Below are 19,322 nucleotides of genomic sequence, written 5' to 3' on the forward strand. Positions count from 1 at the left end.
TTTCTATTTCTTTTTTCCCTATTCCTAATACTTTTTTGAGATATCCGCTTGTGAAAATTGCAAATTTTCAAAAATCGCTTTTTCCCCTCACTTTTATAGCCAAACTTTGCCTTTTAGCACCTCATCCCTTAACTTCAGCCAAGTCCTCAGAGAAGAAAATAGTCGAACACTAAATTTTCTTTGAAATGAGTCATTATTTAATACTCATATCAAGATACATTTGCGACCAGCTTCCTCAACTTCAGCTTATGATGAGAAAGACCTCGAGAAGAATTCAGCTGTTTTGCAAATGTCTGGCTGTTTCTGGTAAAGTTTGAAAACCAATTTCACTTTTCCGAAATACTGCACTCGTTGTGTCATAGCCTGTAAAGGCATGCAGGATCAAACTGCCCTTTAGTCCTAACTATTGTATCTGTTGAGTGGAATATACGCTGGTCTTGACTTTCCCTAGTGTGAACAGCACATGAACTGTGTTTATATAAGATTTGCATATTAAATTTTTGCTTCATGTTATGAATATTTAATCGCTTAATTAGGGAATTTACATATGTAGTTTATTGAATTTGCATACGTAGCAACGGGAGCAGATAACGTTTATTGGTATTTTTGTGCATATATATTGTTTGTTTAGTGTAATTAATTAAATATAGTAACAACAGGACGGGACGTCATATTGGTGCAGCGATATTTTAATATTATTTAAAATTCACTTTGGAGAAGATAGAACATTCTGAAATTCAGATATGTTATTTTGCTTGCAGTAGAGGCAGAGAAGTCCTCAGAAAAAAAAACGTTAAGAAAACTTGCTTTTCTAAAGGAGCCTTGTTCCCACAGCGTGGGAAGAAAACAGTGAATCAATGTGGCTATCTTTATTTGGGTAGAATAACCATGAGCTCCAAGCTTCGTATATCTGCAGAGCTAGTCTCAACTTCTAGTGTAGTTATAGTTGGGAACATACACTGACATTATGGAGACAGAAAGTCCGCTAGCACAATGGTTTCATAGCAAGCAAAATTTTAGCGTATCTGTGACAAAATTGATGGTACAATGAGGTGTTAGATTTTCAAGACACGCCTTCTTTTCGCGTTCTAGATACTGGAAGCGTCCCTTAGTCAACGAACTGCAATCAGAAAGGAGAAAGTTGACAAATTTGAAATTTTGGACGAGTTCATTTTAGTCCTGGTTGGAGTCGTTCAGAATCCTGTTTGTAATAGTACAGAAACATCCGTCAGATGTCTCTGTTAAGGGATTATTTTCGTCTGCTCTCCCGTGTGATTTGCTACATGAGTATGAGTTATGATATGTATATAAACTTTCTGGATGTATCCGTAGTAGTTAGATATATTTAGATCGATATTTAGTATGAATTATAATAATGGCTTGTACTAATGGTAATTATAAGCCTAGTTGATGGTTGTGAGAAGTATTCAAAAGACTAACACAAACCTCAGTTTTTTTTTAAACATCGACAAGATTCATTACTGGATGATAGAGAAGAGAACTCTCAAATAATATTATAATACCTGTTTTGATGTGTAAAACCATGACAGCCCTGGTAGGGACTCTTTTTACATATTTGCGTTTGTATAGCATATTTAAATTGTGTATTTAACATGAGAAATCATATAACAAACAAAATTCTTTAATGCATCAATCTCAGTTGTATGTGATTTTCAATGTCACTGGGACAAAAAGTTACATGTGTCGCCACTAGGTGGTTCCACTTGTCAAGACGAGTACGCGAACCTGTGGAGTGACCAATTTTCTATAATTTTGTTTTTTATTTAAATATTGCCAAGTAACACGGCACAGTGTTAGTGAGTGTGATACACCATATTAAAACTTAGTGAATAAGCTACCCAGCACGTATAGTGACATTTAGCAATTTAATTGGAGTGAGACAGAAAGTGCAGAAAAACAAGAAAACTGTTGACTGTCTCAAAATAAGTAGGTCACTGGAAGGCTTCCGGTGAATGATGTACCTTCCCCACCTATTTTGGGAGAAGCGGGTAATAGTGGTTTGACCCAACACGAAGTTCCAGCAAACAATGAACTTCAGTTGAATAAAACAGTACGGTACACAACCAGAAAGGGCAGTTTTTCTTGATTCGTAGAGACGGAAGTATCGGTATCGAAGTTCTTAGTTTTTTTTTTAACTGAGAGTTAATGCCGAATCTTGGAAGCTTCAACGTCGTTCACGTTAAGCTCTGTGTAGAAAAGACAGTGTTTAGTTGAAATATATATACATTGTGAGTGTGTCAAACTTGAAATTTTACGAAATGACCGCTAAAAGTTTAGTTACCGTCATATAAACTGCGTTTACTTCGAACTCAGTTCCTAGTGGAATGAGAGTAGGAAGTACTCTTAACAATTAAGAAGGTGCGGTTCTCGGAATGTCAGTGTTTTAATATTGTATTAAGTGAAACATGTACGGCAGATTTAGGTGTGAAGAGACATTGCTTCATACGTTTTTGTGAAGTGCTTCGCCCGTATAAAACTTTTCAAGCATACGTCGAGCGCCGTATAACATGTTTTTCGTTATTTGCAGCGATTGCTAAATTTTAGTTATATTATTGGTCAGGACAAACGCCTGTAACTTTAGGCTATGACCAATATTAAAATGCCTTACAGTTTAGTTAAATAATTTTGGTACAAGAGACTCAGCTATTAGCCTTGTACGAATTAGGCGTGTTTTAGCGAAATAAAATTGCAGTGCTTAATATAATGGCGAATTAGTGCGATCTTTCATTACACATACACAGATTAGCTAGTACTATGGCACAGAGGACGACCCGCTGAACCGCCACTGACGCAACATAACCCAGACGTTAGAGGGAGAATCACCAGTAAAAGAGCCTAGCAGCATTCCAGAGACAGAAGGAGAATGGTGGATGCAGAAAACCTTGGTAGCCGACTACGGAAGAAACACCACAGCGAAGTGTAAGAAGTGTTTACATGCAGGGACACTGCAAGAAAGAAGAGATCAGTGTGATCACGTAAACGTGCACGAACAATTGAACGAGATCTCTAAAAGGGTGAATTAAAATTAAAAAGGAAATATTTTTTTTTCTTTTCTCTTGTCTCAAGTGTGAGACGGCGCGCGAGTGGTTTTTGTATATAATATTATACTCTTTGCATTTGGAATGTTGGATCGGTGCATTAAACGGATTAGCACCGGAATTTTGGGAGTCTCTTTCCTTTCAACAGTTTGGCTGCAAGGTGTGTGTTACCCTTTTTGTCTATTTGTTTCCTTTTCAGGCCAGATGCTGGGATTATGAATGAGTCGTGAATACGGAGAGCATATTTCATGTTTGTTTTGGGTAACTTTCACACTCAGGATGGTTGTTAAAACTACGATAAACCTGAAAACTAGAGTTTCATGTTTCAGAAGACATAGTTTAACTTTTCAAAATTTTAATTTCTTTTAAATAAGACTCTACCGACTGATCTAAATTCCTTTAATTAACTTTGTGAGAGGAGGTTGCGTAAAGTTAGAGTAATTTTCAGTGTGCATGTGAAATTTCCTCCCACATTTGCATTCTAATATAATAATTAATTTTCAAAATTTATTCATCACATGCAATCATCCTTCCTCCCGTTCACACTAGGCCAGGTTTCACAAACAAAATATCTCGGTTACCTGTAGTTTTTGTCAATAGAACTGCCAGGTCGTTTCGCCAATGATAGCGACACTAGTTGTTTTTGACTTTTCAGTGGCTTTTGTAATTATCAACACGTCAGTAACATCTGATGCTTGAAGAGTTTAAATCTTATTGTCGTGGAGTTTTGACCTCAGCAGGTCAATCAGTTTCCTTTTGTTGTGCTCATTAGAGAGGAATTGGTCTTGCATCACTGATATTTCCGTGTTCGAATTGAAATTGATGTCGACGGAATTCTTCATTCGATGGTGTTCAACTGTCTTTATCTGTTCGCTGAATTTGCGCACCCATCAAACACTACAATCCAGCTCTCTCCAGGATAGTGATTCTTGACAAATTTCACATATCCTTCACTGAAGATCCCCTTTGCCAAATCACTTGTAAATTAGAAATCTTCCATCAACAATTACGTCAAAGTTTGGCAGATGTATGTTCTTGGTGGTTGGATCAAACAACGTATAGGACTGATTTTTGTTTTTTCTCGGACCATGTTCATTGAACAAGGCTATCGGAATGAGGTCAATTCATACTCTAAAATTTCTTCAAGTCTTCATCCTTTTTTTCATTACTGAAATCCTTTGAAAAATCAGGAAAGGATCTACTGTAACCTTTTTATCGTTGATCTCTATGGATGAACTCACAGAGAGGAAAGAGGGAATGTTCTATCTTTTCGTGACAGCTTGATTGTCACCGTGATTGTCACATGGTTTCTTTACCTCATTCTCAACAGGGTCAGTACATAGTAAATAATTATTTTGGAAATCAAAATCTGGTAGTGAAGATCTTAAACTCGCCATTTCAGTTGGTTGTGATGCTATTGATGCAGCATGTCTCTTAAAATCAGCCACAATAGTTTGGGTCCTTGTGTGATTTTTTCGACATGAAGTGTGAACTAGGAGAGATTTCTAACCATTTATCTAGAAGCGCTTATTGTTCTACATTTCCTTACGTGTTTGTATAAGCGAAAAGAATTCCCCTTTTCTGACACTCCTGAAACGTCGCCAGCTGATTCATCGATGTCTCCACCACACACAAAACACTTATTAACGATAGTTATTGCGAAAGTGGATCTTTGTCAGGAAATATAAAAGCATTCTTATAATCGAAAAGATTCTTTAGCAATATCATACGACAGGCGTTAAAAACAAACTGGACTCGACTAATGCATGAATACAAGGAGACTTTAAAGGAAAATTCCCCTCTCCTGTTCACCCTTCCAAATTTGAGTTGAGTTGATTTTGAGTTTAACGTCCCTTTCAGCAGCGAGGGTATATAAGACGGGACTTACTGATTAACGTGCAATCCGAACCACATGAGCTCCCGCCGGGTCTCCACACCAAAGGAGAGTACTTTAACCGCTTTGCCACGAAGGAGTTCCACCCTTCCAAAAATACTTTCTTTCGGAGCATCTGTTCTTTCAACTCGGGTAATAAAGCTAAATCGACAATGTGCATTTCATTCACTTTTCTAGCTAGTTTCCCAATTTTTTTCACTTTTTTATTACGATACTCAAAATTAAACGTACTATATGTGAGCCGTTATACGTTAAGGGAAGAGGTGGTGAAGTTAAGGAAAGATGTGCTAAAGGGCAAAGTTTGAACTAAAAGTGAAGGATGTGGAATTTTGACAAGCGGATATCTCAAAAACTATTAGGAATAGGGAAAAAAATAGAAATAATCTTGTAGGAAATTTCCTCAGCTTTCTTTTTGAACATAAACACTTTTTCGCTATGAAGCAGCGTTTTCGAGATATAAGCGAAAACCTGAAAAAAGTGACCTACCCCGCTCCTCCGAGGACTTTTAGTGTGTTTACTTCCTAACTACTCCAAACACAGTCCTAAAGTTCAAAATTCTGTTCCTCACCATGTTCTGTACACCGTCTTCATTGACTGGACTAAAAGGCGAATGTGTCTTGAACAAACTTCCCTTCTTTTTGCTCAGACCACCACCACCGACATATAATTGGACGTACTTAAGAATTACCAAATATCACAATTATGTTAAGTTATGGATGCAGATTTCATTTTCCAGCAAGATAGGTCGATTCCTTGTTTTCATAATGAAATTACTGTATATCTTAGTTGCGAAGTACAATTGCAAGGTCGTAGCTGAACGACTACTTGGCAATGAGCTGCGGGACCAGATAAGACAAAGAAAAAATGAAATGAAATCTGTGAGTTTTACGTCCCACGGTTATGCCGGTTAGGCTAAAGGAGACGGTGATGATGAGTAATGAATGAAATGGTGGAATGAAGAAAGTGGGAGAAAACGGGAGAACCCCGAGAAAACGCACGCACACGGTGATTGTCCACCACAAAGTTCACTTGGCGGGGGCTGAGATCGAACCCGGGACCCCAAGCACCAGAGGTGAACGCTCTACCACTGAGCCACCGCGGCCCCCAGATAACACAAAGAGTTGTCACAGTTGATGTAGAAATGATTGAACAAATTTGGTTTTCAGAAAAGTACCTCTGGGATATTTGCCGTGTCAACATTTGTAAATTTGTACAAAAACATTTTCAATAATATTTGCAATTACAAATTTGAACATTTGTAATAAAAACCAATCTTGGTGATACGTTCGTTTTCGTGTAAATAATACGCTTTCTTCTTAACAAAAGTGTTATTTTGGGGGGGGATAACTAAAATACCTTGGTGGACATATTTTCTAGAAGTACCTGACCAAAACCTATACTTGGTTATAAAAATGTAGAAAATGTTTCTAAAGTCCCAAATATGTGAGAATTGTATACTTATAGTACTAAAAATTAACGAACACATTCATCGTTCGGTTGCACTAGCCTTAACTGCAAGAAAAAGTTAATAGGAAATGTTTGTAAACACTGATAAAATATTGCATTTTCGTATGCAATATGTCAGTACACTCACATGTACTAATCTTACTACACTCATACATACAAGTCTTCATTAGACTCACAAGTAGTAGAAAATGGATCCATCTGGCTCAGCATTGGCCAACTCAGGAGCCCCTGGGAAATTGAGCACCTTACACCGTGAACCCACGGTCTTTTACGACCTCCATTTTAAGGGTGAATTTGTTTCCTTTTATGAGCACTCTTTAGAGGGTGTACTCGTTCCCTTTTATGAGCATATTTTTAGGGGTGATCTCGTTCCCTTTTATGAGCATATTTTCCAACCCCTATTTTAACATAGCAGACAACACATAAGATTACGAACACATATAAGAGCAGATAACAAATAGCAGAGACTACGTAACATAGCAAGGGTGTACTCGTTCTCTTTTATGAGCATATTTTTCAACCCCTATTTGAACATAGCAGATAACACATGGAGACTACGAACACATAGAAGAGCAGATAACACATAGCACTATTTTAACATAGCAGGTAACACATAAGATCACGAACACATAGAAGAGCAGAAGACTACGTAACATAGCAAGGGTGTATTCGTTCTCTTTTATGATCACTTTTTCCACCCCTATTTGAACAAAGCACATATTACATAAGACTATGTAACATTGCAGAGCTAATACAAGAGTATGGCTTATTTTCCAATCCCTATTCTAACATAGCAGATAATACATAAGACTACGTAACATAGCAGGAGTGAACTCGTTCCCTTTTACGAGCATATTTTTTCAACTCCTATTTGAACATAGCAGAAATTACAGAGCAGATAATACATAAGACTACGTAACACAGCAAGGGTGTATTCATTCCCTTTTATGATCTCTTTTTCAACCCTTATTTGAACATAGCAGATAGTACATAAGACTATTTAACATAGCAGGGGTGTATTCATTCCAACCCCTATTTTAACATAGCAGAAATTACGAACACATAGCAGAGAGCAGAAGACTACGTAACATAGCAAGGGTGTATTCGTTCTCTTTTATGATCATTTTTACCACCCCTATTTCAACATAGCACATATTACATAAGACTATGTAACATTGCAGAGCTAATACAAGAGTATGGCTTATTTTCCAATCCCTATTCTAACATAGCAGATAACACATAAGACTACGTAACATAGCAGGGATATACTCGTTCCCTTTTACGAGCATATTTTTTCAACTCCTATTTGAACATAGCAGAAATTACAGAACAGATAATACATACAACTACGTAACATAGCAAGGGTGTATTTATTCCCTTTTATGATCTCTTTTTCAACCCTTATTTGAACATAGCAGATAGTACATAAGACTATTTAACATAGCAGGGGTGTATTCATTCCAACCCCTATTTTAACATAGCAGAAATTACAAACGCATAGCAGAGCAGATAATACATAAGATTCATTCCCTTTTATCAGCATTTTTAGGGGTGTATTCATTCTTTTTTATGATCACTTTTCCAACCCCTATTTTACCATTGCAGAAATTACATAAGACTACGAACACATAGCAGAAAAAGTTACATTTCCGATTCGATACGCCCCTTTCAACCGATCTGGATAAAAATCGGTATATAGGGGTTTTGAACATGCTGATTACGAATATCGTATTTATTTTTACCTGGGTCTTATAGTTTATGTGGGATACGCCCTTTGTATGACACTTAAAACCCAATCACTCGTAAACGAAGCAACATATTGAGGTGCTGTTTCCACATTTAGTAATTGGTCATCAACTACTACAAGTACCAAAAATAATGACCATCGAGGTCAAAGGTCAACATACTTAAAACCTAATAGCCCGGAAACGGAGCGAAATATTGAGGTGGTGTTTCCACATTTAGTAACAGTTCATCAATCACTGCAAGTTTCAAAATAATGACCATCGAGGTCAAAGGTCAAAATACTTAAACCTAATAACTCGAAAACCTGCAAGTTTCAAAATAATGACCATCGAGGTCAAAGGTCAAAATACTTAAAACCTAATAACTCGAAAAGGGAGCCAAATATTGAAGTTGTGTTTTCACATTTAGTAATTGGTTATCAACTACTACAAGTTCCAAAATAATGACCATCGAGGTCAAAGGTCAAAATACTTAAAACCTTATAGCTCGAAAACGGAGCCAAATATTGAGGTGGTTTTCACATTTAGTAATTGGTCATCAACTACTACAAGTTCCAAAATAATGACCATCGAGGTCAAAGGTCAAAATACTTAAAACCTAATAACTCGAAAACGGAGCCACATATTGAGATGATGTTTCCACATTTAGTAATCGATCACCAAAGACCACATGTCTCAAAAGTGTCGACCATCGAGGTCAAAGATCAAAATACTTAAACCTAATAATTCGAAACCGGAGCCAAATATTGAGGTGGTGTCTCCACATTTAGTAATAGTTCATCAATCACTGCAAGTTCCAAAATAATGACCATCGAGAGCTCGTAAACGAAGCAACGGATAAATTTTGTACAAAGCAGAAAAAGTGAAGGAGGAATAAATTTGAGTGGCCTATTGAATTTTGCACCAATGAGCAATCTAATTTGTAACTAGCTCAGAATTTCTGTACCTGTTTGGGTTATTCCAAATAAACGAAAAAAATAATTTGGATGGACTAACGAAAAAGAAAGCGAATATGTGCCATTTAAACTAGCTGAGAATTATAGGTCTTCTTGTACTAATTAAATAAACGAAGGAATATTGTACCAATGAGAAATGTCATTTTTCTAGACCATGTTCTAATATTTAAACAAACGAAGGGATGAATTTGAGTGACCTATTCAATTTTGCACTCTGGTTGCTAAAAAATTAAATAGCTCACTCATATTTATGCCTTCGTTTATTAGACTAGTTTAAAATGATATAAAATTCGGTGCTGGTTACAATGGTCCTTTTTTGCTTTTTCCTTTGTTTGTTGAAAAAAATACAAAATGGTTTATAATACTCAGCCTCGGTTTTTCTCTGGTTGTTACAAAATTAAATAGCTCACTCAAATGCATTACTTCGTTTAATCGATTTTGAGTTGACACAAATTATAAGTCCTTTGTTTATTTGAATACTCCAAAATGGTGCAATTTCTTTGTTTTTCTCGGTGGTGCAAAACTAAATATTACATTGTTTATTTGAGTAGTAAAATTATATAAAATAGTTCTTCTTCACCTTTTTCTGAGCCAGTTAAAATGGCATTTCTCATTGGTACAAAATTGAATAGGTCACTTAATTTTATTCTTTCGTTTATTCAGCTAGTTCATTTTTTCTCTTGGTATAAAAAGTAGAATATCGAAATTATTCTTTCGTTACAAAAATTATGAACTAGTTAAAATGGGCCTTCTTTGGTTTTTTCTCTGGTTGCTACAAAAATAGAACATTTCAGTAGTTCAAAAGTTACATAATGGTCAATTTTCGTTTCTTTAAACAGTACATAATGAGCTAGTTAAAGTAGATCTTGTTCTCTTTTGCAGTTGGTACAAAAGAAAATAGTCCACCTAAATTTTCTTCATACTTCACTTCTTTTTTTCTAGTTGGTACAAAATTATAAACTTTATTCCTTCGTTTATTTGAATAATGGCCCTCCACTTTTTCCAGTTAGTACATAAGGAAATAATCTAATCAAATTTTTCTGGTTCGTACAAAACTAAACACTCCAGCCAAATTTGAGTATTACAAAAATGAAATGAAATTCTGAGTTAGTTTAAAAAATGGTCCTTCTTGCTACAAAATTGGAAAGCTCACTCAAGAGTACAAAACAGTATTGAACTTCTGAGCCGGTTAAATTTATCCGATTGTTTGTTTATTTAAATAGTACAAAATGATTTAAAATACGCAGTTATTTCTCGTTGGTGCAAAATTGAATAGGTCACTCAAATTCACCCCTTCGTTTGTTTAAATATTAGAACATGGTCTAGAAAAATGGCATTTCTCATTGGTACAATATTCCTTCGTTTATTTAATTAGTACAAGAAGACCTATAATTCTCAGCTAATTAAAATGGCATATATTCGCTTTCTTTTTCGTTAGTCCATCCAAATTATTTTTTTTCGTTTATTTGGAAAAACCCAAACAGGTACAGAAATTCTGAGCTAGATACAAATTAGATTGCTCGTTCGTGCAAAATTCAATAGGCCACTCAAATTTATTCCTCCTTCACTTTTTCTGCTTTGTACAAAATTTATTCGTTGCTCCGTTTACGAGCTCTCGATGGTCATTATTTTGGAACTTGCAGTGATTGATGAACTATTACTAAATGTGGAAACATCATCTCAATATTTGGCTCCGTTTTCGAGTTATTAGGTTTAAGTATTTTGACCTTTGACCTCGATGGTCATTATTTTGGAACTTGTAGTAGTTGATGACCAATTACTAAATGTGAAAACACCACCTCAATATTTTGTTCCGTTTTCGAGTTATTAGGTTTTAAGTATTTTGACCTTTGACCTCGATGGTCATTATTTTGGAACTTGTAGTAGTTTATGACCAATTACTAAATGTGAAAACACCACCTCAATATTTGGCTCCGTTTTCGAGTTATTAGGTTTAAGTATTTTGATCTTTGACCTCGATGGTCATTATTTTGGAACTTGTAGTAGTTGATGACCAATTACTAAATGTGAAAACACCACCTCAATATTTGGTTCCGTTTTCGAGTTATTAGGTTTTAAGTATTTTGACCTTTGACCTCGATGGTCATTATTTTGGAACTTGTAGTAGTTTATGACCAATTACTAAATGTGAAAACACCACCTCAATATTTGGCTCCGTTTTCGAGTTATTAGGTTTAAGTATTTTGATCTTTGACTTCGATGGTCATTATTTTGAAACTTGCAGTGATTGATGAACTATTACTAAATGTGGAAACACCACCTCAATATTTCGCTCCGTTTCCGGGCTATAAGGTTTTAAGTATGTTGACCTTTGACCTCGATGGTCATTATTTTTGGTACTTGTAGTAGTTGATGACCAATTACTAAATGTGGAAACAGCACCTCAATATGTTGCTTCGTTTACGAGTGATTGGGTTTTAAGTGTCACAGAAAGGGCGTATCCCACATAAACTATAAGACCCAGGTAAAAATAAATACGATATTCGTAATCAGCATGTTCGAAAACCCCCATATACCGAGTTTCATCCAAATAGGTTAAAATTCTCATACAAAGGGCGTATCCCACATAAACTATAAGACCCAAATAGATATAAATATAATATTCGTAATCAGCATGTCCGAAAACCCCCATATACCGAGTTTTATCCAAATCGGTTAAAATCGCCATAGAAGGGCGTATCCCACATAAACTATAAGACCCAGGTAAAAATAAATATGATATTCGTAATCAGCATGTTCAAAAACCCCTATATACTGAGTTTTATCCAAATCGGTTCAAAGGGGCGTATCGAATCGGGAATGTAAACGTTTCTGCTATGTGTTCGTAGTCTTATGTAATTTCTGCTATGGTAAAATAGGGGTTGGAAAAGTGATCATAAAAGAGAATGAATACACCCCTAAAAAATGCTGATAAAAGAGAATGAATCTTATGTATTATCTGCTCTGCTATGTGTTCGTAATTTCTGCTATGTTAAAATAGGGGTTGGAATGAATACACCCCTGCTATGTTAAATAGTCTTATGTACTATCTACTATGTTCAAATAATGGTTGAAAAAGAGATCATAAAAGGAAATGATTACCCCCTTGCTGTGTTACGTAGTCTTATGTATTATCTGTTCTATAATTTCTGCTATGTTCAAATAGGGGTTGAAAAATATGCTCATAAAAGGGAACGAGTTCACCCCTGCTATGTTACGTAGTCTTATGTATTATCTGCTATGTTAGAATAGGGATTGGAAAATAAGCCATACTCTTGTATTAGCTCTGCAATGTTACATAGTCTTATGTAATATGTGCTTTGTTCAAATAGGGGTGGAAAAAGTGATCATAAAAGAGAACGAATACACCCTTGCTATGTTACGTAGTCTTCTGCTCTTCTATGTGTTCGTGATCTTATGTGTTACCTGCTATGTTAAAATAGTGCTATGTGTTATCTGCTCTTCTATGTGTTTGTAGTCTCCATGTGTTATCTGCTATGTTCAAATAGGGGTTGAAAAATATGCTCATAAAAGAGAACGAGTACACCCTTGCTATGTTACGTAGTCTCTGCTATTTGTTATCTGCTCTTATATGTGTTCGTAATCTTATGTGTTATCTGCTATGTTAAAATAGGGGTTGGAAAATATGCTCATAAAAGGGAACGAGTTCACCTCTAAAAATATGCTCATAAAAGGGAACGAGTACACCCCCTAAAAAGTGCTCATAAAAGGGAACAAATTCACCCTTAAAATGGAGGTCGTAAAAGACCGTGGGTTCACGGTGTAAGGTGCTCAATTTCCCAGGGGCTCCTGAGTTGGCCAATGCTGAGCCAGATCGATCCATTTTCTACTGCTCTCACACACAAATGAAAATCGAGAATTGATTTTGTGAACCACATCTGTACGTCAATCATCCATGTCATAATCAATATCACTGCATACAGATCGGATGCTTTCATTATTTTAGCTGTTTGACGCGGCGTTGGCTGTTTCGCCTCTTCAATAGTAGTCGTCCTTTGTGGGACCAGCAACGTTTTCTCTTCTCGGTAGCCACGTGCCTAATATTCGAAAGAAAGGTATCAATAGTAATCAGAGGCATATGCAACATATACTGATTCGTAATAGTGCGAGAGAATTTGCGCGAGTGATCTTCCCGAAATGTTCGTAACTCTTTATTCCGTGTCTCTTCAGAAAGCTGACCTATTGGTAAAATGACATTCTGTGTCACAGCCAATCCATGAACAAGTATTTTGAGGACACTAGCAGGCATATAGAACCAACTGTAAAGATGAACAAAGAGTTTGACTGTCTAAAGTGCATAACTGTTAAAAGTATTGGGATCAATATCAAGTCCAGATTTGATTACAGACAGTATCACCAAAAAACGTGTAATCAGTTGTTCAGAAATTCCGTTATTTGTAAAGATTTGTATAGATCTGCAAAAATCTCCTAGCAGTGTTCCAATCATTGCTTGTTCCACTGCCTCCTGCTTTGGATCTCTCAACAGTAAGGTCTACTTTTTCTCTCAACTCTTTCTGAATCTCATGTTTCCGTGAGTAATTGGTGATAACTTGGATAAATGTCTGCGTTGCATGTTTTGGCACCAGCTCGTATACAGTTGTATTGGCTTTTGGTTAACTTAGCATCGAGAAATAATGCAAGCACCTCTTCTTTGGTGTATGGTTTGGGTGAAATACTTTGGTCCTTTGGGCTCACAAACGCTTGCCTCGTCTTACGAGCTCTAGTCGGAATTGTTTCTGTCACTTCATGAAGTACTTTGGCTGCATCTTTTTGTCCTAATGCCTGACGACTCACTTTGGAAGCATAAACCAGTTCCGATGTACTTGCAGATGCGTGTAAGTCTTTCGTTTTGCTGCGTTTAGTTCTGTCACTAGATTCTCTGAAATCCTTCGATGGACGACCGCGAGGATTTGATCAACGTTCCATCTGTCTCTGGACTGTAAACGTCAGTTCTCCTCCCTCAAGCCATTCTGTATGTGTATTCAGAACAATGTCATGATTTCTGCCATTCTTATGTACTTGATGCAAAACCTGGAAACAGTTCTTCGAATATTTCACTAACGCGGGCTGGGTAATCACCAAGGTCCAATTGCGTCAAAACCCAGGTCTGGACATTCCGTGTTTGCTTCCTCTGACAATGTCCTTTCATTTATTTCATTTTCTCATAGAGTTGAATGTGTCTCGGCTTTATGATAAACTACAGACTTCCTTCAAGTAAAAACTAAAAATTATTAATTTCGTTGTACTGTCACCACACCCAATCACAAAGAAACATATATTTCACGAACTCGCACATATTCGCACCTAAACTTCATGAAAAACAATTTACCATGGATTATTCTTTCGGATCATTTCAACAACTCCGCTGGGGAACGCTGGGCACTATACTAAATCTCGGTAGTTTTGTGAACCTTCTGGAAAGACAAGTGAGATGTTGCCACATTAACATATTTTGTTCGAGGAAACGTACATATGGAAGATACTGCATAGCCACTTCGGATAGTTGCAGTGCTTGAGAGGTATATTGGTGCCATATATAACAAATGTTTCTTGGAACCACATATTCGTAGGTATCAAGCCATGAACTTGAATGTCAAATACTCTATTTGACAACTATTTCAGAGACATGCTTACAATGGTTAACTTCCACCCTATCTAACTCACCCATTACATGTTACTCGTGTTCATTGTTTGTATATAGTAAACTTTGGATATTTCTTAACCCATACACTAAACCAGTATCCTTCTAACGCAATTTTCAAAAATTGGGTTTTGTCCAGCTTTTTGCTCGTTCTGAACCATTATGGAATGGTTTGAATAATGCCTTTGGGTCTCATCCTAACGACAGGAAAATCCCAACCTACACCTCCTCGTGAGAGAATGAGGGGAATGTATTAGGCGGCCAACTTAGGTGAGGAACGCCTGATTCCCAGCATAAAGAGTCAACCTCTTCCAGGTGCCAACGACCTCTTTGGAGACCGAATGAGCTGGTAGTGGTCAGAGCACCTTCTCCTTAGAGGACAAGCTGTCCTCAAAGGCGGATGAAACACAAGGTGGTCAACGGCATGGGGATGTGGAAAGGAAATGCGAATACTACCACATTATTTTCTCCTCAGAAGGACGAAGGTGAAGAATAAATTCAATGATGATTTTTCCTTAGGCAAATTATTCGAAAGGGAAATTAATCCATCGTTTGAATCTCCGAGTGGGAATTACTCCGGGGAGAATAGTCCAAGGAGAAACTAATAATATAACTTCTATAACTTTTATTTCAGCGAAGTTGGGAACGTACGAAACATTTCCAGACACGAACTAAAAAGAAAAAATCTCATTGGTCCCAGGACCTGCTAACAGGCAAAATACTTAATAATAATAATAATGGGCCCCCGAAGGGAAGGCTCACCCCTCTGGCTCACGAAAATATATTAAATTTCTTAAGATATTCTTAATACAAATTTTAAAAAATACCAAACGTAATATAGCAACCAGGGATTTACGCTCCCCCCAGAAAATTTTCTTCGGGCTCCCATGATAATAATAATAATAATGAGAGACATATTTTAATACTATTCTTCAAAAATCTCTTAAAAACTTTTTACTAGCTAATTTACAACTTTTACTAAATATACGTACTTCCACAAGATAACCCTTATCGTGAACTATTACGAAGTAGCTCCCTCGCTTGTCAAGTAGTTGTCATGTATGTCCTTGACGCAGGAGCTCTAGGATTCGGTTCCTGGTGGGAAAACATAGAACAGGCTACAGGAGTTGAGATTCTACTTTAAACTCCAGGTATTGTCCTATACGGCCTCATTACTTACAGAGAACGTAATGCAAGTCAATCAATCAACCATTAGGATATATTCAAGAAAATACGGCCTCACTACTTACAGAGAACGTAATACAAGTAAATCAATCAACTACCTGGACTATTGGAACCAAACAAGTAGTAACCGAGTAACAGAAAAAGTTAGGAGGCCCAAGGGCAAATGCTAATTTTATTATATAGATGGACGTCGACAATTGTGCTCCTAGACTAAAAGAGACAGTCATGATGATAATGAATAGAATGGTGGTAAAAAGGAAGTTTTTTTTTAGTTTAACGTATCACAATTATGCACCGAGGCTTAGGGAGACGATGATGGTGAGATGAAAATGGTGGAAAGATGGAAATAGAAGGAAACGGGAAAATTTTGGAAAATATCCATGCACACAGTATTTGTTCTATACAAAATCCACTTGGCGCTGGCTGGGATCGAACGCTGTTCCAAGAAACTGTCACAGTGAAACAAATAAATGCAACCAGCCTTTGTTCTTGAAGTTTGCATATTGCGTTGCAGAGCAGTTTGCAACATATAATTATGGAGGATTACGTAATAATTATAGAATGTTTTATGCTAGTATTAATTCTTTGTGTGTTCTAAAGTAAATCAGATACAAACTGACTTCTTAGAGCTTTTTTTAAGTATTACACTTTAATTGTAAACTTTTCATTGCCTTGTCGCAATATTCACAATCTGTACTAAATCCAATTTCAATGCAAATCACTTACCAAAGTGCTGTATAATCCTATATATTCTTACATAGTTGTTTAACAGCAAAAACTGGTGCAATGTAAAGTTATATGTTCTAGATACAAGGTGGTATAATTCGCCAATTGGTAATAAGGATATCATATCAAGAACAAGCCACTTCCAGGGTTTAGGAATATATACATCTCTAATCTGCAATGTTCTACAGAGTCGGTGTATCAGCGATAAAGAGAAATCAAATAAATAAATAATTTCAAGAAGTATGAACACAAGGACGTCCACATTACTTGATTTTGTAAAAAATGCAGAAATGAGATTAGTCTGATATTGTAAATATACTGCAATTAGAATAAAATATGTCCAGACTGGATTAAACGGAAGAAATACTATTTTCCTCCATCCAAGTTTATATTTTTTATCTATCGTCTCTTCATGATTGGTAAAATCTTGGTCCTCTTCATCAATAACGTCCGTAGATTTTTGTGAAACATTTTCCTCTTCATCTGCAAAGCTTACAAATGGTTCTTTTGACTCTGATTCCATTTTGTTTTCCTCACTAAACTCACTAAAACTTCTATTTTAGTTTCATTTTTCTGCACTCTAAACTAGTACTATTCATTAAAATAGAATATCAAGCAAATCAACATATTTAAGCAAGATCGCGAACATATCCAGTATTCATCTTGATCTTTTTTTTCTTTATTTCTTTCAGTTACCTCCGTTAAAGATTTATAAAGGAAGTCCCAGCCTTAGGGCCTTGTGGACTACGTCACTATATTTGTTTTAATTATAAATTGTTTGAAATAAGTAATTCGCCTGTTTTAAATAAAATTGTTTATCACACTATTAATGTAATAATACAGAAGGATAAGCGGTGAATGAACATATTGAAAACGAGATATAGTATATGAAAATTGTAGCAAATAATAAAATTGTCCAAAGTAATGAACTGTAAATGATAAAAATTGAATAAAAAATAACAGAAAAGCTCCCCAATACTTAGTGTTTACAGCGACACTATCTCTTATTCCCTCTTCTTGATCTTGATCACCTCCAAAGAGGTGTTTTATACTGGCGCAGATGTTAAAATCCATCTCGCCAACAACACTAGAAAGGTGCTTACACTAAGTTGTTCAAAATTTTATACACTTGTTGAGTATCCGGTGAAATAATTACACTACATTGTTATGACTAATTATAGGATTGTTACCAAAGATTTTGCGATTGAAATATAATATTATTTTTGATTATTATTATTATTATTTCACCGGATTGAAATTTACAGCAAAGTATAATGTACATAAAGATGAAGTTTACATGTCATTTTTGTAGTTTCCAGTCTTTTTAGTCATTTGTTTTTAAAATATTGACATTGTTAATTTGTAAAAAAAAGATAGAGCTTTATTGATTTTTGCATTATTTAATGACAAAAGATTTTGGACCTTATGAGGGCCAATGCCATGATTTTTCGTGATTACGTCAATTAGAATGTTTCTATATTTACTAGTGGAAGAGCAGTTAAAAATAATATGATCTATATCGGCCTTTTTATCCCCACACCAACATCCAGGGGTGTCTTTTTCATTGATTTTATATAATTGAGCTGGGATTAGTTCCGTATGTAGTTGAAGCTTAAAAAGATTTATAATTTCTGAGCGTTTCCTGTGTTGAATTTGATTCCACGGTTTAGTAGTTTGTGGATCTGTGATGTTCCAATAATATATACCTGAGCCCATCCTGATTTTTTTCTATATTGATCTAAGTATATTTTAAATTTTTCTTTGATAATAGGCATAAAATTGTGGTATGGAAGTTTTGTATTTGCAGATAAGCAGTCTCGAGCTGCCAGTTTGCATGCTGTGTCAGTTAGTTCATTAAAAATCATGTTATTATGGGCTTTCGTGTATAGAAAATGAATTTCTACCCCTTTAGAGTTGAGGGATAGTATGATACTTTTAATTTGTAATTGAAGCCAAGTTGATTGTTTATTCCAATGTATAGAGGATAAGCTGTGCAAACACTAGGAACATCAGAGCAAATACAAGCTTTATTAAATCGGTTTGCTTTTACATAAAGTAATACTTGCCTGATAGCAAATGTTTCTGCTCCATAAATAGAAGTGTATGGCGGAAGTTTATATTTTATAGTTTTTTGTTCTTGAGGTATGTAAATAGCTGCACCCACCATATTCTGGGTTTTTGAACCGTCAGTACAGATTATAATAGTTTTTGCTGGAAGTCTGTCAATGTATGCCTGCCAAATTGCTGGTACTATCTTGGAGGAAAGATCATACGATAATTTGGTAGGATATCATGGGATGATGGGTACAATTTTTGATAAGACAGTGTTGTATGAAACACAGAAGCAGGGTAATAACGGTACTTTTGATATTTGATCATGTATATCTGTTAAATCCAAATAAGCTTCAAAAATCCACGGGAGTCTTTTATAATATGGTAATTTTTTTAATTCATTATCTTGTACAGCGGGGGACACTTCTAAATGGTACAGCTATATGGAGATTTACGGCTAAGGTGTACCATTTAGAAGTGTCTCCCGCTGTACCATCTGATGTAGCTTTTTTATGAGCGGTAATCCTGTTACTGCAAGTCGTGAAAGAATAAACTTATAAGCTTGTTGCCTAGTTT

At 35.9% G+C, this 19,322-nt stretch overlaps 1 protein-coding gene across 1 annotated transcript in view; it reads right to left on the reverse strand.

Moving 5' to 3' along the window:
- Positions 1-17,361, reverse strand: part of LOC145673417 (uncharacterized) — a 755,597-nt gene extending 738,236 nt beyond the window's left edge. Inside the window, exon 1 of the mRNA XM_081743106.1 lies at positions 16,695-17,361. Within this exon, the coding sequence (XP_081599232.1) occupies positions 16,695-17,217 (523 nt within the window). The 5' untranslated portion in view covers positions 17,218-17,361. The remainder of the gene's footprint in view (positions 1-16,694) is intronic.
- Positions 17,362-19,322: the final 1,961 nt, after the last annotated feature.

Source organism: Thermobia domestica, chromosome 16 (assembly GCF_964235325.1).
Source record: "Thermobia domestica chromosome 16, izTheDome1.hap1.1, whole genome shotgun sequence".
Taxonomy (NCBI): domain Eukaryota; kingdom Metazoa; phylum Arthropoda; class Insecta; order Zygentoma; family Lepismatidae; genus Thermobia; species Thermobia domestica.